A 22,074-nucleotide genomic window follows, 5' to 3' on the forward strand; every position below is an offset into this window, starting at 1 on the left:
ATTTGTCCTGGCCATAGGTCAAGGCGATGGCTGGCAATCGTCCAGGATGGAAATCTTTCAATTCGGCCCTCTGCACCACCGTGGGTGCCCAGGACTGAAAGAAAGAGATGATATATTTTTGATCATTAACGGCGCCGGCCAAGTCCTTACACACCAAAATTTTTAAATGCTTCCAGCACAAAAAAAAAATCAGCAAAAAAAATGATGAATTTCAGCTACATTTATGCGGAATTTCAGCACAACGTTGCTGATCAACTGCCAAAATTGCTGAATGGTTCAGCAAATTGAAAAATAATTGCTGATACTCAGTTATTCGTTTTGCTCAATGCAATTAGCACAAAAAATCAGCAAAGTTTGCTGAATACCAGCAAAAAAATGGCAGTGTACAGTCAGCTGCGAGAGAAAAGGAATGTTAGCTTAAATGTTATGTTTTTTTCGGTTATTCCTAGAACAAACTTATAAGGTTTTCGGATGTTCCCAAAGTGAACCTAGTTTCGTCCTGGATGCGCCCTAACTGCTGTCAAAACGTTCGTTTATTCGGTCGGGTCGGATCCAGATCCGAACCAAATATGACGAGGTTCGCTCTGCTGATTTTTTTGCGATCCAACCCGAACAGGGTCCGTCTGTCAAAATGGATCTAAACAAACCACCAAAACAAAACGTAAAAATCAAAATTTCTATCCTTAATTTCTACCTAATTCAGGATGCTAAAATTTTTAATTGTTAATATTTGCATAAACTAGTTGGTGCGCCAATTAGCATTTTAACATTCGGTTATGCGCAAACATGAAGAATTCACTGAAAATGCAGTAACAATCAGCATGCCTTGAAGGTTTATTTATGTTTTATCCTGGTTTTATACTAGCATGTCAAAAAGCTAGTTGTTCTAAATTAGTTTTATGTGGTAGTTTTTTACTTTGAACCTTTGGTGTTCCATAAAACTATCATATAACTTCTGCTATAAACATCTTCAATTAAAGACTTGCAAGTAGACATGAATTGGTTTTATCACTTATTATATACCATTTCAATAAAACTTGCATTTGCGGTTGTTGCCGGAGAGATGTTTTTTTGTAAACAAATACACAAAACTGTGAGGCAATGCATAAAACCAACAAAAGATTTCGTGGCCGTAACATAAACCAAAAAAATGCTGTGATAAAACCGCTAGTTCTATCATGAGCTCAGTTATGACTACCTCAGGAGGGTTAGCCCTATTGGAGGAATCATCAGGAACACAGACTTTTATCAGAAAAATATGTCGCCTAGCCGGGATAATTCATGTAAATACCGAAAAATTATTACTCAATTTTATGATTTCACGTACACCCTAAGATCAAAATAAACCATACAACACGTTTCCGTCATTTTATTTTGTCAGAAAAATTACATAATGTCTTTTAAACTCCACTGTGTTGAAAAAACCTTTTTTGCACCCAATTCCACCGAGTAAATTAAATGCATTTAACTTCCAAATTATGCATAGTTTGTGTGGCGCACTTAGTTTTTGTCATTATCACAGTCACATTCACCACAAATTTTCCGTGGCATGTCTCCTGACACGTATTGAATAGGAAAACAAACCTGAAAATCTGAATATCCATATCTGCACCTTTTCAATTGATGGCTGGATAAACAACCAAGCATAATTTATTCTGGCGATCGTACATTGAGAGTGAAAAATAATCAAAACAATTATTTGACAATTCAGAAGATGGTTTTTATTTATTTATTTATTTATTTCACCGTCTCGAATTAAAAGTTAATTCCACAGACTGTCTTATGCTAAAAACTTAATTCTATTTTTAAACACATTTTTTGAAACATTGAAATCGAACAGATCACTCACACTATTGAACAAACGAAAACATGTAGATAATGCGTTATTGAATCCATAGGCAGTACGGTGACGGGGAACAAAAATCAAACTTCGTTCTCGCAACTGGCGCTGTGGTGCATAGAACGAAATATTTTGCAGCAGCGATGAGCAGTCTAAATTTCCGATTAACAAATCATATATGAAAAGCCTCCGCAAGTTATCGCGACGGGAAGCAAGTGTTTCGAGAGCGATGAGTCTGCATCGGGCTGCATACTCTGGCAAGTTAGCAGGATTCGACCAAGGCAATAAACGAAGCGCATAACGGATAAAGCTTCGCTGGACCCTTTCTATCCTAATGATCTGCGTTGCGTGATGCGGGGACCATACGCACACTGCATATTCAAGGATGCTGCGAACTAATGCACAATACAATGATTTGAGAGCATAGATGTCCTTGAAGAATCTGGTATTTCGTCGAACAAATCCTAGGGCTGCAAACGCCTTCGCAGTAGTAACGCAGATGTGTTCATCAAACCGAAGCTTATTATCGATAATAACTCCAAGATCACGGATTGAGTCAACTCGTTCCAAAAGCTCCGATCCGACGAAATAGTCGAATCCAATGCGTGATTGTCGGCGTGAGAATACAACAGACTTGCATTTTTTTACATTTAATTCCATGCCATTTTCCGTGCACCACAAGTTCAGCTCGTAGTTCAGCAGTATTTAGAAGATTGATAAAACTATGATACAACCCGAAATCCTAAGCCGGTTTGCATACAAAGTCCTGTAGACCCTAATAAGACTGGGCCAACTAGCCAGAACGTGGGCTTATTGAGGCATACAAGAATTCGAGAGCATTTTCAAGTCGGCATCAATGGTTTTATGTTTAGGATTTTTGAATCGCTAAAAAACTTTGATAAAATTAAAATTGTTACTTGGGTGTGCAACTGACAATTCGATTGATTTTCGCAATGTTTACATACATGCTATCTCGTTTTGGGTCGGATCTGGATTCGTTTTCGTTCGGTTATTGCGAGTCAGGGTCAGCTCTCACTCAAATTTAAAATGAAAAACGACATTAGAGTTTGATGATTGTTGCTTAGATGGCACAAATTTCCCAAATGGAGGAGAACGTGCCGACCTACTGATACCTGATCTCCACAAACACCAAGAGAAGCGTATGTAATAAGGTAGTATGTGGGATTCGTCGGTCCATGGATAAAGGATATTCATAGTGTATTAAGGCGTTTTTTTTTGGCAGAGGGTGCATACATTGGGGCATGGATGCCAATCGAAAAGTGATGGATTGTGTATTGATTACTCAGAAAGTAATGTGATACTGTTAACATGTACGTGTTATATTATACTGAAATTGTACTGCGTTTCTGGTTAATGCGATGGCTACGAACATATCAATATACATGAGTGCTATATGTATAGAAGAGGGAAGTTAGTCGATAGAATGATGCAACGTAGCAAGAAAGGAAAGGAACAGGGATTGAGCCCAGGACCATATGCATACCAATTAGAAGCGGTAGCTACTAGGCGGCTTGATGGTCTTGATCTTGGCGATCTTCAAGGATGGAACATTAATTTTGAATAAAATCAAGCGGGCTATCGTGGCTGTTCCGATGTATACTAGTAAATTCTGTAGAAAACTTATGATCTCAAGAACTCTTTCAGGAATTAGGAATTACTTCATTTTTTTCAAATCTATGCTTAGAAATCTTAATCCCAGAATTCGTTCTGAAATCACTCTGAGGATTTGTCCAGAAATTCTATCCAAAATTCATTACTGAATTCCTTCTTTGCTGGAGTCTTTTTTTCTGAATTTCTGCAGGAGTTTATCCCAAGATTCAACCCAGAGGTTTTCCAGATCTGCTCCCTGAGTATCTTCCGAGATTTTTCCGATATTCTTTCAAGGATTTCTGAGAGTTGTTCCTGCGATTTCCACCAGAGTTGCTCCTAGGATTTCTGCAGAAGTTTTTCACGAGTTTTTCTGAAAGAGTACCTCCGGGAAAATCTTCCCCGATACACTATTAGAGTTTATGGTTTAATTTCTTCCGGAGATCCTTCCAAAATTTATCTGAAGTTCCTTCATGAATTTTTCTTAGTGATTTTCCGGGAAGGCTTTTCAGTTTCTCCTGGAATTTTGTCAAGATTTCTTCCAGAGAGTTTGTCCAGATTTCTTTTGGAGTTTCTTGCGGGATTTTGCCTATAGTTTCTCCAGGGTTTCAGATTTTTTTCTGTGAATTCTCTCGTAGTTCGTCCCTAGATTACTCTTTCAGTTTTTTTTGTCCGATAGATCTTAAATATTCGAGTTTCCTGCAAGATTTAATTTGGAATCCATTTCGCTCATATTTGTCCGGAAATTTTTTACGAGAAATTTCGTAGTTTATTCCATTACCTACTGAAAAACTTATGTAAACATCTCTGCAAAAACTGCGACAGCAGCTATTAGAGAAATCTCAAAAGGAACATCTGTAATCCAAAGACAATTTCTAGTAGACATATTGAGAAGAGCTCTGGTAGCTATCCCAGGAAATTCTTTAAAAACAATGTCAGGTTACACCTATGAAGCCTGAAAAAAAAAGTCTGAAATAAAAAATACAAAGTAAAAATATCCGAGGAGAAAGTCTTGGGTGAATCCTGTGAAAAACTCTGATAGACAATTTTGATAGCAACACAGAAATCTTCTAAGAAAAGTTTCGGGACAAACTACGAGAGAAATTTTATGTGAAACTCCAAGAAAAAAATCTTTCGAAAACTTTTAAGAAATATCTCGTGAGAAACTCCCGAAAAATTTTTTGGAAGAACTTTTGTAGAATTCTCAAAATAGCTTGTGTAGAAAGACTGTGGTAAATTCCAGGAGAACTCCTGGAAAATCCAAAGAGAAACGATTTGAGTTTCGACTGGAAATTGATTGATGGTTTCAATTGGCTTTCTCAGTCTCTGTGTTTGTCTCAATATACAAGGCTGCTTCGTCGGGCAATGCAAGTCAAATCGTTTTCAATTTCTCTAGACTGAGAAAGCCAATTGAAACCGTCTAAAAAACTTTGTGACTTCGTCTGATAAATATTCAGAGAGAAACTCCTGTAGAGATCCCGGGATACTTTCTGGGGAAATTCCACGATTTTTTTTAGAGTAAACGAGGGAGAACACCGGATAAATCTTGCGAGACTCTGGACTGGAGCAATACCGAAGAAAAATCTCTGTAAGGCATTCTGGAAATTTCAAGAGAAATCCAGGAATTCTCGAAGCAAGGAAGGAAGGAATCCCAGTAGCATTTCCAGACAGAATCTTAGAAAAACGCCGGTAGGAATCCGGTGAACCGTCGAATTCAAGAAGGAATACTAAGAAAAATGTCGTGAAAAATACGGAAGCAATCTAATGGATTTATCATTAGATTGGAAGTCATCTCAAGCTATCTCAAGGGATATCTCTAAAGAAGTTAATTTGATAGTTCTACACACATGTAAAAAACGCCCATGATCGAAAGAAATAAACACTACATGATCGAACACTTTTTCATTCATATTAACAATGTAGTAAACTCGGTAGACTTTACTTATCAGTAGATACTACAAGGTTGTATTTTAGAGACGTTTCTGAATGTATTTGAACCAAAAAAGTTGCACAGATTTGCTTCGCGTTGCAGAGTGTCTTGCTCCTGGGTCTGGAACGACGAATTTAAAGCCTGTATCCGCAATAATCGGGACGCAGAAATATAGCTGTAACTCTGCAATAGATCAAATAAAATTGCTCAAATTTGGCCTGCCTATAGCTTAAGATGTGTTCATTTCACCTGCAAAATTTCATGTGAATAGGTGCAGTACTTTTTGTTGTAGCAATGAAACAGCAGAACGCGTGAAATTGAATTTTGTACAGCCCCTGGTTTAGCTTGTCAGCGCTGTAACTTTTGAATTTGATAAAGGAAATGGCTGAAATTTTGAACATAAACCTCTCAATCTACTTTACCTGCATGGGCAAAATTTCAAAAAAAATGATGCACTATCAACAATTTTATGTTCGAAACATATAAAGGGGCTGATCGTGATTTTAGCCCCTCAGACAACAACTAGTCAGCACCCCTTATTGTTTCGATTATATTGTTGAAAGTACTATACCAATAATCATCAAATTTTGCAGGCGTAATACACACATAATCAACTACCTTCTGTGAAAATTTCATGGAAATTGGCAGATACATTCAAAAGTTATGAATGGGCAAACATCGCACATGAAAAACATGAAACATGTTCACTAACACTAACCTCTATCAACAGCAGTAACTTTCAATCCAATTGATAAAAGTTGATGAAATTTTGCAAGAAAGTGTCTCTATAAGTATCATAACTGCTTACAAAATTTCATAATTATCCTTACAGAACTTTGAATTGTAACGAAAAAGAACCACCTATTATGCGAATGAAAATTGGTCATGGTTGTACAAAATTTTAAAAACCACGTCAGTTTGATTCTCTTCCACAGTTAAAAGTAATGCATCGATTTTTATGAAATTTTGCACACATAATAAACATACATTAAAGAGTTCTCAGTTAATTTTTGGCAGATTTTTATCGATTCAGTACAGAGTTACTGCCGTACTTCTGTGTCCCGATTATTGCGGATACAGGCTTTAGTCCGAAGTTTAAGTACTTGTGAAGATCTAAACTGATTGTGATTCGGTAGGCTAAACCCTTTGTAACCAAAGCCATTGTAGGTAGGGATTCAGTAACAACCGTAATCGATTGATTGCTTACTTCAGCAATAGGTAGCTTATAGACTAATATCTCAGCATACCATATTACACCATACTTCTTCCCGAGATAGCAGGACTACAGGGTACGAAAAACGGATCATGCCTAAAAACAAACGCTTTGTCCTAAGCGGTGCATGTTGGTAACAAAGGCGCTCCGCAACAAACGCATGTCAGGTGATGAGAACAATAAAACAAACATCGTTTGCCGTGCGTGTGCTGATATTGCGGCTTTTCTGCTGAAATTTTCGACCCACATTATCGAATTCATAAGCATTTGGACGAAATAAAACTCTTGCAAACCTCAGAGTTGAGTTTCAGTTGTAAAACAATGCGAAAAACACGATGTGAATAGAACGAGACAAATATTCTTACCGTTTTTGTTGTGAACAAATTCGGGAGCGATTTTGTCATTATCTGCTAACGAAAAAAACAAAGCGTTGTTGCTGTGCCTTCTTTGTTGCCTATTTTTCGCTTGCGGTGGCATATTCTGCGTACACTGAGCAGGAGAGATGCAAAGTATTCCTCGGTCAACAGTTGTCGAGCTAACATTCTTTCCCTTCCCGATTACTGTAAGGTGATGGCATTATTGACATTTATAGTATTGAGCTCGTAACTATTTTTAAACATGGAAAACATCTAATAGAGTAGCGATTATGACGTGAATGAAGAACTAGCTTTTGTTAAAATTTATTGAAATAAAAAATACGCTGTATAAGAGCCCCATGATCAGGGATGGAAATTCGTGAACATTGAACTTGATTTGCCATTAAAGACAATAAAATGCCATTCCATTAGCTGTTCGAGAAAAAGAGCTCACTAATCAGGTGAATGGGAATAAATTCACACATGGCTGACTCACAGAACCATGGTGACAACATTCCATGGAAGATTCCCATTTCTGCCTATGATTGCTAATGCTTCGCTAACAGTGATCCGAATTCCGACTACCAAATTTTTAAATTATGGTTTTCCGGTTACAAACGGACGGAATTTTGAAACGTCAAATGACGGTTGAAAAGTTTGACAATCTGTTTGACGAAAAAACGACAATTATTTCGAACCTCTGAAAAAAAAATCAATAAGGACCGAAACGTTGGGGAAAGAAACCAAACGGTAGTTTTGATTTCACTAGATGACTGATACGTCAAAAGTACCCCAAAAGGACCCCAAAAGTATTAAGTTTATTAACACGAAAAACCTAACTGATTTTTTACAAAATAAAGTTATTACCAAAAGGACTTTAGGACTAAAGTATCAACTATAGTTTAATTTGTATAAGCCCTATCTATACAAATCTATTCAAGAGCAAGATATATTGTTGCAATGCAATGTATGAAAATGATTGATCATAATTGCACTTGTCCTGAGCATTAAACCTTGTTTTCACTCTGTCCAACGCCATTAGTACCGTGTAACACGTAGAACATGACAGGGTGACAAGTTGTTCCGACGTAACCGCCTGCTCGTTGCGTTGCTCTTACCTTAATGTCCTTGAAGAGTAGGCTCTCGCTCGCAAAGGTGTTGTTCAGCACGGAAGGCTTGTTCTTCACACTGGGGAAGATGATTCCGCCTTTGCGGGACACGTTTTTGCCGCCAGCCTGAACCGTCTGCGCCGAAGCCGATGTGGTGCTGGTGAGATTCACGTTGCTAGCGGTTGTGCTGCTGCTGCTGCTACTGCTTGTGCTCGTCGTCGAAGAGGAAGACGAAGTGGGGTAGGTCGTCGTTGGCAGCGCTTCCGTGAAGTCTTCCACGATTGAGTACCTGTTTCGGTGGGAACTTGGCAATGATTAGTCTTAATTTCGTTAATTAGGCACAATGTGTTACAAACAAAAAACTGTTCTGAGAATTTACTGTAGGCCATAGGTCGACTATTTATGGAACTAATTAATGTACAACGCTGAGCGTTTTGGGATTCTACATCCTTGACCTACAACCTGCAAAAGTCTCATATTGAGTTTTCTCAGTGTAACACCGTGCTACTAATAAAGCCCTTCTTACCGGTTTGGATCGTATTCAACGAGTCGATCAATCGTAGGGTCCATAAGAAGTTCGGCGGGAACGGGACGTTGTGCCAATACGGCCACGTCGTCTTCCTGTTTCTTGAGTCGCTTCTCAACCATGTCCAGGTTGTTGATGATCAGGTTCGTTTTGGTCTTTAAATCGTGATGAATTTCGCCAATGGCTCGCTCCTGGCGTTGGTTCTGCGTGAGCAGAGCGTCCGATTTAGGCACCAGATCGTCGACGGAGCTCTTGGTTCCCACGACAACGTCCCACACTTCGTCCATTTTCTCCGAAACGGACATGATCGGTCGGATCTGCTTCACCAGGATGTCGATCTTGCTGGCCTTCACGTACGGCGGAATGGTTGAGGTTGAGTTGTAGTTAAAGTTGATGTTGTGATCCACCACCGCATCGTGGACTTCGTTCAACAGGTTGATCGTTTTGCCTAGATTCTCCGACACAATGTTGATGTGGAATTGGAGTTTCTTATCGATGCCTTCCTGAATAGCTCTCAGTTGACCTAACTCCTTGGTGATGTGTCCCATCACTTCCGAATGCATTGCCTTCGTGATCTCGGCCACGTTCATGCTAACGGTTTTACGCTCGCTGGCTTCGGCATTTATGTCGTCCAACGGCAGGAAATTACTGTCGATCTGGTTCTTCAGTCCGTTCAGCTTATTATCGATATCGCTTACCTTCTGGTCCAGCGACACCAGTCGACTGTCCAAACTGTTCGTGGACTTGGCCGTCCTGACACTGTTGGGCCTCTCATCATCTCCTCCGGACGACAGTTTACTGTCCAGGGTCCTCAACTTCGTGATGACCGAGTCGGTTTTGTGGATATTGTCCGCCATCTTACTGTCCAGCGACTCCACCCGTCGCATCAGGTGTTCGACCGCTTTGTCCAGGTTGTCTATCCGCTGGAGTTTCCCCTCCAACGTCGATACCACTACTTCGAACACATTGAGCAGCTGTTGTTCCCTGTAAACGGAAAAGCAAAACAAAAACAAGTGGATTAAAATGTGTCCTTTCCCTTGCGCTCAAGCTTAATTTATTTCCCGTAATTAAAACAGATTGAGATGCTTAATTTTCGTTGCTTTTTAAACGGTTCAATTTGCGTCCGTCGGCTTATCATTTAATTTTCGCGCAGATACGCACCGCCCCTTTCGAATTCGCAAACCGGAACGATTCACTGCTGTTTATGTGAGCATCTGTAGCAACAAGGTGGTTGATTGTTTGATGCTCCAGTGAGCAGTTGTGTGATTTAATTAACGCAAGAAAAACAGGATTAAGATACTGGGCATGCCAATACCATCTGGACGGCTTTCGTTTTTAGCATTGTGTTGCATCGTTGGATCGTTTCAAGTGCCGGAGACTCATGGTTGGGACGCTGGCTCTTGTTCTTTTCGGGTGCACGAAAACCAAGGAAGATTTTCGTGCCAGAATTATTTAAATTTATTCGATTTTGTGGACGTCATAGCTATGGAGTAAAAAATACCCAAGTAACTTAACTGGCTGAATAGCAGTTTCTTAAATTTAAGTTTTCTTACCTAAGTAACATTTTGATGACCAATTAGTCTTGTAGAAGTTTTGAGAACCGCCAATAATCTTTATACCCTTTGTTTTGGTTTTGTGATGGTTCTAAGAACCTCTTGTAGTCTATTTGACTAAAAATATTACTTGGGTTAAAAGTGGTTTGTTCCACTTTTATTCAGCAAAAATGTTTATTGGTTTGGCGTGAATTATGATGTAAATTGCAAAAATTCGAGTGCGGTTACCCAGCGTAACGAGTTCAAGAAACAATAGAACCATGGGTTTCAATATCCATAGTTAGTTTATGAGCAGATGGGCTGTGGCTACTTTTATTAAAGTCACTTTAAACAAGGTCGTTCATTCGTGACGGTTTATTTCTTAGATGTCTTGGATACCTCAGGTTCTTCACTCTCGAGAACAAGAGTTTATTGCGAGTCCTTTCCTTTCGTTGATCTTACCGCTCATGATGAGAACACCATTGTTATTTCTTTCCGGTTTAACTTAAACGTTTAGCGAACCAACCTCTGGTAGTAAGTGTGTTACGTCTATTTTTTGTCCACATCCTCGGTAACAGGCCGTATTGACACCGAATCTTGACCCATGAGTAAGCCGAGTGTGTCGGATAGTCAGCCGAGTCAGAATCTTCAGATTTCGAGAATTTTCTACATCTCTCCACTCTTTTGCGTCGTTTTTTTTGCTGCGGTGGAAAGTTAGGAAGTTACTTCCTGCGAAGCATGTCGTCCCTGATTTGCTTGAACGTCAGCAGTCTCATTGCCTGGAATGCTTGCGTGTCCAGGCGCTTGGCCAAAAGTTATGATAGTGTACCCTTGTACCTCGATCAGCCACGGGTATCCAACTTTTCCAAGATCTAGGGCGGACAGACATCTTGCACAATATGAGAATATATCAGCCCAATATATATTTCCATGTCTTCATGCTTGCAGGAACTCATAAGCTGAGGAAAGATACCACATACCCCTCCCCCTCAAACATTCCACAACTTACTTCCTCTTGCACTAATGAACCATCGATGAAAATGTGAGGCCTATATGCATACAAAGCTGCAACATCTCTGAAGATAACCAGAACAAATTCAGGATTAGTACCAGCCCACATATCCACATGCTTTCTTCACTCGCCAGCCGATCTTAGAGACGTCCGCATACCACGCCAGTTGCCATAGGTCAGGCCTTATCTATGGCAACTTGCCAGGGATACTTACGTCCCTAAGATAGACGTACGATCGAGGCAGGCTGAACTATCGACATCCCACTAGATAGGGACCAAGCCCAGGTCCGCGCAGCTTTAATAGCCAGGTTCTCCGCTACCAGTTGTACTAGTGGTAGCCTTCCACACTCCACCAGTAGAGAAACTACTGTTGAAGTCTTAAAAGCGCATGAGAAGATTGAGTTCCTAGAATATTTGGCTATTTAGCATTACGGTGTTGCCTGTACTTTACAATTCAGATCCGTAAAGTATGCTCAACTACCGATTTAGTGAAATCCAGCTAAGGAAGATAACAGATCAGCTGACTGCCACTACCGCCATGCCGACTGAAAGGTCAACCCAAGACCAATCTGAGGAAGCCTCCGTTTCAGAAAATTTTCGGCTAACTGGATGGCTGACCCAAGAGAAATCTGAAGAAGCCTCCGGTTCGGGCGGGATCAGTAAATCTCACCACAAAGGCTAACCTGTTCGCCTCCGAAGGAAAAGCTTGAAGCTTACATCCGACACCCTGCTCTAGTGATAGTTTAGTGATATCTTAGCATGGAAAAAGGGGCGCAAAAAGCGACATTTTGACCACAGAGGCGAAACTGGTGGGCCAGGTTGCTACAGGAAAGAGAAACGACTGTAACTGTAACTCCAAACGATGATCCGCAACATCCAAAGTCGGTCAGTCAGTCATCGTCCGGAAAATAGCGGAAACCTCAAAAAATGGCGACTAAGGTTCTGCAAGTGAACCTTCACCATGTTCAGAGCTCCAGTGCTCTGTCGAAGGTTCACTAAAGAGGACTTAACCGTGGCCCTCATTCAAGAGCCATGGGTAAACAAATCCAGAATACAAAGTATTCTACTACACTCGTGTAAAATGGTATATGGCACTGCATGTAATTCTCTCCTTCTTTTTCATTCTTACAGAAATTTTGTAAACAACAAGGCCAAGAAACGTCAACATCCCATACAAATTCAAAACAGTGACAGTCAGCTTTCTCATAGAGCGGCTATTTTATTATAAAACACCTGTAAATATTTTCCAATTTCAGAATTCATAAAAGGGACATTGTAGCGGTCAGGATGGAGCTACTCAGGGTTGCGCAAAATCAGTCTTGTCAGTTGACTACTGATACATATTGCAACACCGTCACTATCACTGCAGGCCAATCAATATCGAAACACACTGGGGCAGGACTGAACATTTTTCTAACGTTATTCACATGAAAGTCCTATAAGTCATTTTAGCCAAATTACATATTAGCGAAATGGTGTCTTGGGCAAAACTGTTAGGCTATTTATGCTGAAAAAGTTGGCTGAAGACGTCAAATTTCCAAAGTCTACTATTCTTGAGATATTAGCCGATTTATAAAATACCTAGCTTAAACCAAGGCTTAAACCGATTTTTTTTCATTGTAATACGTTTTTAAACAAGTTTAATGTCCATTTTCGAGTTATAGTAATTTTTTTACTTAATCATTTATTTGAGGCTCATGCGCCAACAAGCATAACGGAGCCGTATTCAGTTATTTTTTTACAATTTTATGTTTTTGACTTATAAACTATGTTAGTTTTGGGGAACCGTAAAACTCGCGGTTTGGTCGAGGTCAGGGGCAAGGTTAGGGGTAACAATAATATTTGAGGAAAGGATAGGGTGATGAGGGTTTCTCCTTAACTAGCATGGCACGTTTGAAAAAGGTTAGCTTATAGAGAATCAGGAGGCTACCCAGACAACCAGTCATCGTATAAGATGTTGCATAAGATGATAAAGTGGAAGCCAAGGGGCTAGTCGCTTGGAACATTGTGCCAAGAGGTGCCAAGCACACCGTCTTATACGCTGTGTGGCACACCGAGGCACTCTGAGGCACTTGAGTTTGGGTGAAAAAACTAGGCAACCATGTGCATTTGACCTGCAAAATGAAAACAAACAGTTGGTTGTCTTGGTAGTTGCCAAGCAAAATCTGAATCATCAAGCAGTGGCACTTCGGGGCACACTGAGGCACAATTCAATACCCGTTGGCACACTGAAAATAATTGGCACAAGTAAAGATGTGCTCAGCGTGGAAGCCTTATGCGTGCATGCCTCCATTTAGGCGTATGTAAAATGTACGCATATTGCCTCCACTTTAACATCTTATGCAGCATCTTATATGATGACTGGTTGTCTGGGTAAGTAGTTTCATCTCGCACACGGCCTTGACGGCGTGCTCACCGATGCTGGCGGGATTCAGTGTCTAACAGTGTGTATGATCGAAGCAGACATGCATCAGGTTAGACTTCTCAGGGAAAATCTTGAAGCCTACGTTGTCTTCCCTTTTCATCATGATTGGATTACTGCACGAATTTATACTGGCCTGCTTACTCTCACACGAAATTTGACGTTTGAGCGGTGTCGGCACCGCTCAAACGTCAAATTTCCTGTGAGTGTAAGCAGGCCAGCATAAATTCATGCAGTGGACCATTCCACCGCTTGTTGCATTTCTATCCTATCTCGCCTACACGGAACTACAAATCAACCCAAATTTAAGTTGTTTTGACGCAATCCCGGTCTTCCGTGGAATTACTCAAATTTGCGTTAAACAGCGAAAGTGGTGAGTGAGTAGTTCTCGTTTGAGAGCGGCAAAAAAATTAACCCAGTGGTAAGTTATTTTCACCCAACGGAGGCCTCAAATGACGCAAATTTGGGTTAACTCAAGAAAACCCAAACTTGGCTTCTTCCACGGAAGAGCAGCGGATGCGTCGGTGCTGCTCTCTTTGTTTTCGACAACATTGCGGTGGGGCGAGGGAGAAAACAACCCAACTTTGAGTTAAATCTTTAAGCAGTTTAGCCAAATTTGAATTTTTAAAACTTATTCTTTGGGTTATAAAATTTTTCCGTGTAGCATATTTTCCAAAGTATACTTGTGTCATATCATCGACGTACACTGTGAGATGTACTGCCGGAGGAATGTCTTCAGAGATTGAATTCATCGCGATGAGAAAAAGTGTGACCGAGGTGACAGACCCTTACGGGATGCCATTATTTACCTCGGGGTGGAGGTAGTTCCTGCGTTAAAAACTCGAAAACTGCAATTTACGTAGAAAGCTGGCTGAATACCTCTTGAGGGTTGCCAAGAAAGGGATCCTCCATGTGATGTCGTAGGCCTAACTATATCTACGTGCAGATCATCACATGCTTTCTCCAAAAGACAATCAAGCTCAGAAAAGGATGTCTCCGCACTATAGCCGGATCGAAATGCGTGTTGCTGTGAGTGGATATTAGTATGGGACACGCTTGTATGGAAAAAATAAATCCTCGCTCCAGTCGACTTTTTAGATCCCATTTAGGTCCCATATGAACTGTACAAAATTTCAGCGCAATCGGTGAAACTATAATTTAGCGCAAACGATTCAAAGTTTGCATAGGATTTACTATGGGAAAAGTTAAACTTTCAAATAAAAAATCCCAGAGGTCACCCTTAGTCTCCTTAATTCAAACCGATCAATGCTTCTTGTATAAAAATCATTTATGAAACTTTCCTTCGAAGACCCCAAAACGATTAGATGATTGTGGAAAAAGTTATTGATTTATTACCGATTAGTGATCCAACGAACGGCTGTTTGTTTTGTTTTATCAGCAGCACTGCTGCTGCCGTTGTTGCATGTGGCGGCGGGCGGCATCACCACCCCTAGAAACAGCAGCAACCAAGGCAGCAATTACAGTGCTGCTAATAAAACAAAACAAAAAGCCGTTCGTTGGATCACTAATCGATAATAAATCAATAACTTTTTCCACAAGCATCCAATTGCTTTTCGGTCTTCGAAGGAAAGTTTCATAGATGATATTTCTACAAGAAGCGTTGATTGATTTGAATTAAGGAGACTAGGGCCAACCTCTGGGATTTTTTGTCTGAAAGTGTAACTTTTCCCATAGTAAATCCTATGAAAACTTTGATCCGCTTGCGCTAAATTATAGTTTCACCGATTGCGCTGAAATTTTGCACAGTTCATATGGGACCTAACTGGAATCTAAAAAGTCGACTGGAGCGAGAATTTGATGTTTGTCCCGTACTAGTGGATATGTTCATGCCTTTCTAGCTCTGTTGACAGTCTTCCACTCTTTATTTATAACCTTATTTTCGTGTCTGTTCATATCACTGACAGCCTAGACGTCGAACTAGTGGTCTCAGTGATCCTCGCTCGGTATTCCACCATGGGGTATTACAGGGTATTACCACCTGCGTTGCTGCTCATAATCGAAATGATTTGATAAAAAAAATCAACGGTTCTAATGATATCAACGGTTCATGGGAGTTCACCCTTGAAACAGTGGTAACAACAGTGTGTGAGGGGATACATAGGCTAGGTACCACTCAGTGACGCTATCGTGATAGCTGGTTCGACAAGCAATGCCAACGAGTAACAATTGATAAGAATGCAATGCTACTCAGAGTCGTATGCTGGTGGCTCTCCGAATTTACAGAGAGCGATACAGAATGACAAGAGCAAAGCAAAGATGATGTAATTGCTTAAACGCAAGAAAGCATGGATAGGAACGATATGCGGAGGTTTTATGCAACTGTCATTTGTTTGCGGCATAAGATTGCGCCAGTGGTGCTCGCAATGTGCGCATGTGCCATGACCTGAAAATAAATTCTCTGACAGATCTATTGGATGGTAACATTGGCTAAATAGTAATGGAACCACCGATACTGGGTGAGGTGAAATAAGAAGGCTCGAAGTGAGCTGAAAAATAATAAGGCATCTGGGAAGGACCACATCCTGAACGAGAATCTTAAGCGTGTAACGTGGTACGCGTCACCCAGTCTCAAGGGATATATCAACCTTGGTTATAGTATCAGAAGGCCGGCAGAAGGTTATAGTATAGTATATAGTAGAGTGGGCCAACGTTGTATGGAGAAACTTTAAATTTGATTGTATCAACCCAGAACAAAGCTTCTTCAATCTATATTAGCGTCCAAAACAACATTGCAAAATTTGGGAGCGATTGGTTGCGTCCTCGTATTCCGCACTGCGATTGAAATTTATCTAGAAGTTAGTATGGAAAAAGGTCCTTTTTGCATTTTACTCATAAGTTGAATTCTTTTGTCTAATAGCATGTAACTAATGATGTCAAAGTATAGCCTAGGATATGCCGAAAAACTTTGCCGAAGACCGCAAAGTGATCCGACGCTTGTGAAAAAAGTTATTCGCCTGGTAACTTAGGCCAAAAATTGAGATGTTATTATTGACTAGCTGTCCCGGCAAACTTTGTCTTGCCGTCTTGTGGTGGTTTGACAACTGTTGAGCTCAAAAAAGCACCGCTGTCTAGATTGATTTTATTTCGGCCGTGTTGATTTCCTTCCCAGCTCATAAAAAATCAGAATTTTATCAATTGTGTTACATTTCTAGTTGATTTTCGTAACTTTTTGTACATATAAACACAGCCACCACGAATACGAACCGAACCGTGCAAGAGTCATGCTGATCGGTTCAGCCGTTCTTGAGTTTTGTTGCCTCAAAGGAACTTCAAACTCATTTTTATATATATAGATATAGATATAGATATAGATATATAGATATAGATGTTATTCCTTCACATGTTAAATGTTAAGCACCACCGAGTAATCTGTACGTTACAACTTTTTTCACAAGTTTCGGATCATTTTGCGGCACTTTGCGGTCTTCGGCAAAGTTTTTCGGCATATCCTGGGTTATACTTTAACGTCATTGATTAGATCGTTTTAGACGAAAAACTTCAATTTATGAGAAAAATGCAAAAAAATACGTTTTTCCATACTAAATTCCATACAAATTTCAATCGCAAAGCGGAATACGGCGAAGCAACCAATCGCTCCCAAATTTTGCACATTTGCTTTGAACGCTAAAACAAATCGAAAAAACTTTGTTACAAAAAATCGACTTTGTTGACCCAGTCTAGTATATAGGTATAACTGGGTATAACTATTCTCTTTGAACTAAACTTCAGGTTTCTTTTGAAACGATCAATGCGTTGCTGACAAATTGCTTGGTACGAGCGAGAAGTTTGAAATTGTTACATATTTATGTTCGTCCTGTCATTCTGCCGGACAACTAAGTAAGCGTATATTTTTTTTTTCTATCAGATTGTTTTGTGGACCCGTCATCCATACGGGTGTATCTATTTCCAAGAAACGATTCGCGAAGATTTTATTTTGATACCAACCTTATATTCAGTCATGTCCAAGTCATGGCCGAAATGTTCCGAGAAGAAGACAACCGATAGCAGTTCCGCTTCTGACAAAGACGACCTATTCAACGTGGACCAGTGCGTGATTTGTATGGAGGATTTCAAGAGACGGAACACCATCAAACTGCAGTGTGGTCACCGGTTTTGTACGAATTGTATCCATCAAATGATCAAGCTCAGCGGTCAACCGGAACAACCCGTTCGGTGTCCACTTTGCCGACGTCGCACCGAAGTGGAGGATGTTTACAGACGTGGCGGCATGCCAAGAAGGGGACGCGTTTGGATGGGACTACTGATGAGCAGTTTGATCTTCTTGGCGGGTGCTGGGATGTGTCGGTGGATTTGCCGTTGAGAATGATGTTTGGGTTATATCAAGGGACGAAGTGTAAGATTTAAGTGTTGTAATGGATCACTAATATACAATTTACAATATTAAAAAAAAGTCCCGTTTTCGATAGCCCAGAAAGCAATGAGGGGCTGACAAAATTGGGTCATAACTGAACTGCAGCGAATCGCATACAAGTCCCATGTTTTCTGGATTACCTATGCATATGGGACAGAATGCGATTCACGGCAGTGTATTTCTCATAGGAACAATTAAGTGACACTGTCGGTATATGTTATGTATTGACACTCATCGGCTACCAATTTTGGCAGCTCATCAAAAAACGATTAAAATCTCACCCATCTCTAACTTCATTAGCTATTCACTTTTTTTTTTATAGAATGAGAAAATCTGCAACAGATACCCAAGAGGTGGTTCCTCGGGTGATGTGGGGATCGACCCACTAAAAATTCATTCTCTCTCTTCCTTACCTTCGCGGTACGCCCGTTAGGGATGACTTCGAGAAGGGGGGGGCCGTACATGAGTACACTCTAATAGTAAGCGTTCCACCAGCTACCGCCTTAAGTTGTTCACTCTCCCCTGGAGGCTCGGGTCCTGGCTAGTACTTAGACTACCCGTTGAACTCAAGCTCCTGGATGGGGAAGGGGGGCCAACTCAACTAGCTGTTGTTCGGCTCGCCATTCACTCTGTAGTTCAAGTACGATTCGAGAAACCGTGGAAGTAACGGAGTCCCACTTGTCCGCCCCCATACACATCCTTTCAACAATGTTGTCAGGCGTGATATCTCTACCGCATACCTCCTGCATACTCGACATTTGCTCCACGAAACGTGGACATTCAAAGAGCACATGCTCCGCGGTCTCGTCGCAGTCTGCACACTCCGGACATGCGGGGGAGCCTGCGTGTCCGAATCTGTGCAGATACCACCTAAAGCACCCATGGCCTGACAGAAATTGAGTCAAGTGAAAATTCACCTCGCCATGGGGCCTGCTCGTCCACTTGGACACGCTTGGTATGAGCCTGTGTGTCCATCTACCCTTGCTGGAGGAATCCCATTCGCTCTGCCACTTCAGCATTGACGAGGTTCTGGCGATACGCCTCGCGCCTCTTATGCCGCGTCGCTCGAAGCATTCTTCACCCTTGCCACCACTAAAGCTATGGGCATCATGCCCGCTAGCACACATACCGCGTCCTTTGAGACCGTGCGGTATGCGCTCACCACCCTAAGGCACATCAGCCTGTGGGTACTCTCAAGTCGCTTCACGTTTCGGATAACCACTAGCGCCTTCGACCATGCAGCGGCGCCATACCGTAGTATGGAGACCGCTACTGCCGCGAGCAGCTTACGCTTACTCGAGACTATTGCCGAGCTGTTTGACATTATCTTTGACAATGCCATTATCGCCATGCTTGCCCTTTTGCAGGCATATTCTACGTGGCTTCCGAATTTCAGCTTATCGTCGATCATGACCCCCAATTGCTTCAGTGAGCGCTTAGAGTTGATCGTGCATCCACCTGTGGTGACCACTGCCTGCTGTTCAGACTTGCGGTTGTTTACCACCACCACCTCCGTTTTGTGGTGCGCGAGTGCCAAATGTCTCGACCTCATCCAATCCTCCACTATGCCAATTGCGTGAGTTGCTGTCAGTTCCACTTCCTCTATCGACTCGCCGTATACCAAGAGGGTAATATCATCGGCGAAGCCGACCAGCTTTACGCCCGGTGGAAGTTTGAGCCTCAATACGCCATCATACGCCGCGTTCCATAGTACCGGGCCCAAGATGGACCCCTGCGGTACCCCTGCGGTGATTTTGTAGCTCCTCTCGCCTTCCTCGGTGTCATAGATTAGCACTCTATTCTGGAAGTAGCTCTCCAATATCCTGCATAGGCTAACCGGGACTCCTAGATGGTGTATTGCGCACTCAATTGCGGCCCAGCTGACGCTGTTGAACGCATTCTTAACGTCCAGCGTGACGACCGCGCAATAGCGGATTCCTGTTCGCTTCTTTTGGAGCGCTATCTCGGCAGTTTTGGTTACAGCCCTAATAGCGTCCACCGTCGATCGACCCTTCCGGAAGCCGAACTGGTTATCCGAGAGACCATTAGCCATTCGCTTGTGAAGATCCTAAGTCCATTAGTTTCGTAGGTTTAAGTAACACTTCATCCATCGCCCTGTGACACTCATTAAGCCGACTCGGAGCTGTTAAGCCTCAATAATGTGAATTCTTTTCGTAAGCCACAAATTCGCCAAAAAGTTGCATAATACTTAACCTCGGCTAACTTCGATAGTTGATTTGGAGCTGAAATGGATAGCAATTAGTTCGTTGAACAATCCGATTTTACCTTCCTTACATGCTATTCAATAGTGCCAGTCTGCTTTTTCCTTCTTGTCCACTGCAAGTCCCCATCAGCATTGTGTACATTCAAAGAATAAGGTGGCAATCCTCGTATTTTAATGAGCATTTTTCTAACAATGCTGATTTGATTAGGTGCGCAAGATTGAGATTCGGCTCCACATCCATCTCACAACATGGACCTACCCAGCAGAAGTGGATGCGATGGTCAGAATTGCTTAGATTTTTTATCCCCTTATAGCTAGAACCGCACCGGACCTGAAACGAGACCAGTCAATAGGTAGCTCGATATGGGGCCAAAACGGACCAGCTGCTGATTGGTTGATTTCATGCTATTAGAAAAAAGCAAAAACCATCCGATCGTTCCCGACCGCGTGTAGACAGTGTTGTCAAAAGCGATTGAAAATACGGTCCGCATACATTTTCATTATGTTAAAAGTGCATTATAATAATGAAAAAGAATTATTTTTTTCATTCGTAATAAAGCCGTTACAAATATTTATTTCTCTTTTTGTCCCACCACTCTTTGACTGGTCGAGGGGGGGGGATAAAAATAATAAAACATTTAATTTGGAAAATATTAAAAACTCGTCGGATTTGTTAAAGAATTTTGAGCAAGACCCAAAATTTTGATAAATATTTTTTTATCTGCCCCCTCAAAATGCAAAATCCAGCCAAAAATTTTTGAAGGGGGGGGGGAGACAAAAAGTCAAAATAAAATTTGTATCATGTATTGAAAATTTAACAAAAAAATTCAACATTCAAAAACTGTTATTACGGAGATTGTTTCAACTGCTCGGGGGGTTGCTTTATCAATTCAATCCTACTCAAAATGAAAGATTGAAGCGCGGTTTGTTTTGTTCACTATTTTTTGTATTTTTTGTTAGAAATGAGCACTTATAATAACACCAAAAGAAGGCAATGAATCGGTGCCTTCTCGCTTCTTTTCGACGATTATTTTGGGAGTGGTCCTATTTTGAACAATTTGACCTTGTTTGTTTTGTAGCTGATGCTACACAAAATATTTAGCTTAAATCAAAACCAAAGACGTTTCTTCTCGTCAAAATTTAAGCCTAATCTTTCACCAGGAAGCAGAGTTACAGCATCTCAAAGGTGACTATTTTGTATGAAAATCTTGATACGTGATCAATTTTGAAGAAAATCTAGCTTTAGCGTTAAGGTATTTCTTCCAAAGAATTATGTTTACTAATATCATTTAGAACTAATCCTTCATTAGTTTTGATTTACGAACACGCTATGCATAATCAATTATGGAAGTTTCCTTCATTTGCCCGTCCCCCTAAACTCATGACAAAATTTATGGGCACTTCTCATTCATGTTTCATCCGTAAAAAACTTGAATCTTGAAGCAACATAAAATGTTTGGCAACACTAGCCCGAACTACGATCGGAGCGAAACGTAAATAAACAACAAACATTTTGGAAGAAAAGAAGATCAATAAGAAGCCAGTTGTCCGGTCTCGTCTCAGCACCGGACAAAGCTCACAACAAACGACCCACTCACTTCCACCAGGTGGGTGTTCTAGTTCGTGGTGCCACCAGATGACATTTAACTGAGCACGATTCGACTGGGCGTTGTTTCGTAATCGCGTGTATAGTATTTAGGTATGTGGTGCATACCCAATTCCGGTGCCATTCGATGTCTGCTGCTGTTGTCCGAATCCGATTCGGCGAGCTTTTGACCATCCTGCTGAGCGCGGAATTCAATTAAATCCAGGGCTCCCCCAGAAGCGGCCATTCAGCTGATGATTGGGACGTGACGGGTAGAATAATAGATACTGAACCGACACCCCGTGGCACAATCGAGCGCTTATT

General features: G+C 41.2%; 1 protein-coding gene across 2 annotated transcripts in view; it reads right to left on the minus strand.

Annotated features, from left to right (window-relative positions):
• Window positions 1–22,074, minus strand: part of LOC109410204 (angiopoietin-2) — an 842,481-nt gene that overhangs the window by 36,256 nt on the left and 784,151 nt on the right. Inside the window, exons 2-3 of one of the 2 annotated variants that reach the window (XM_062850535.1) lie at window positions 8,583–9,566; window positions 8,066–8,345 (exon numbers count right to left, since the gene is read on the minus strand). In XM_062850535.1, coding sequence (XP_062706519.1) covers window positions 8,066–8,345; window positions 8,583–9,469 — 1,167 coding nt within the window. In that variant the 5' untranslated portion in view covers window positions 9,470–9,566. Of the gene's footprint in view, window positions 1–8,065; window positions 8,361–8,582; window positions 9,567–22,074 lie in introns of both variants that reach the window. The other variant, XM_062850534.1, reaches the window with a different exon arrangement.

The sequence above is a fragment of the Aedes albopictus genome, chromosome 2 (assembly GCF_035046485.1).
Source record: "Aedes albopictus strain Foshan chromosome 2, AalbF5, whole genome shotgun sequence".
Taxonomy (NCBI): domain Eukaryota; kingdom Metazoa; phylum Arthropoda; class Insecta; order Diptera; family Culicidae; genus Aedes; species Aedes albopictus.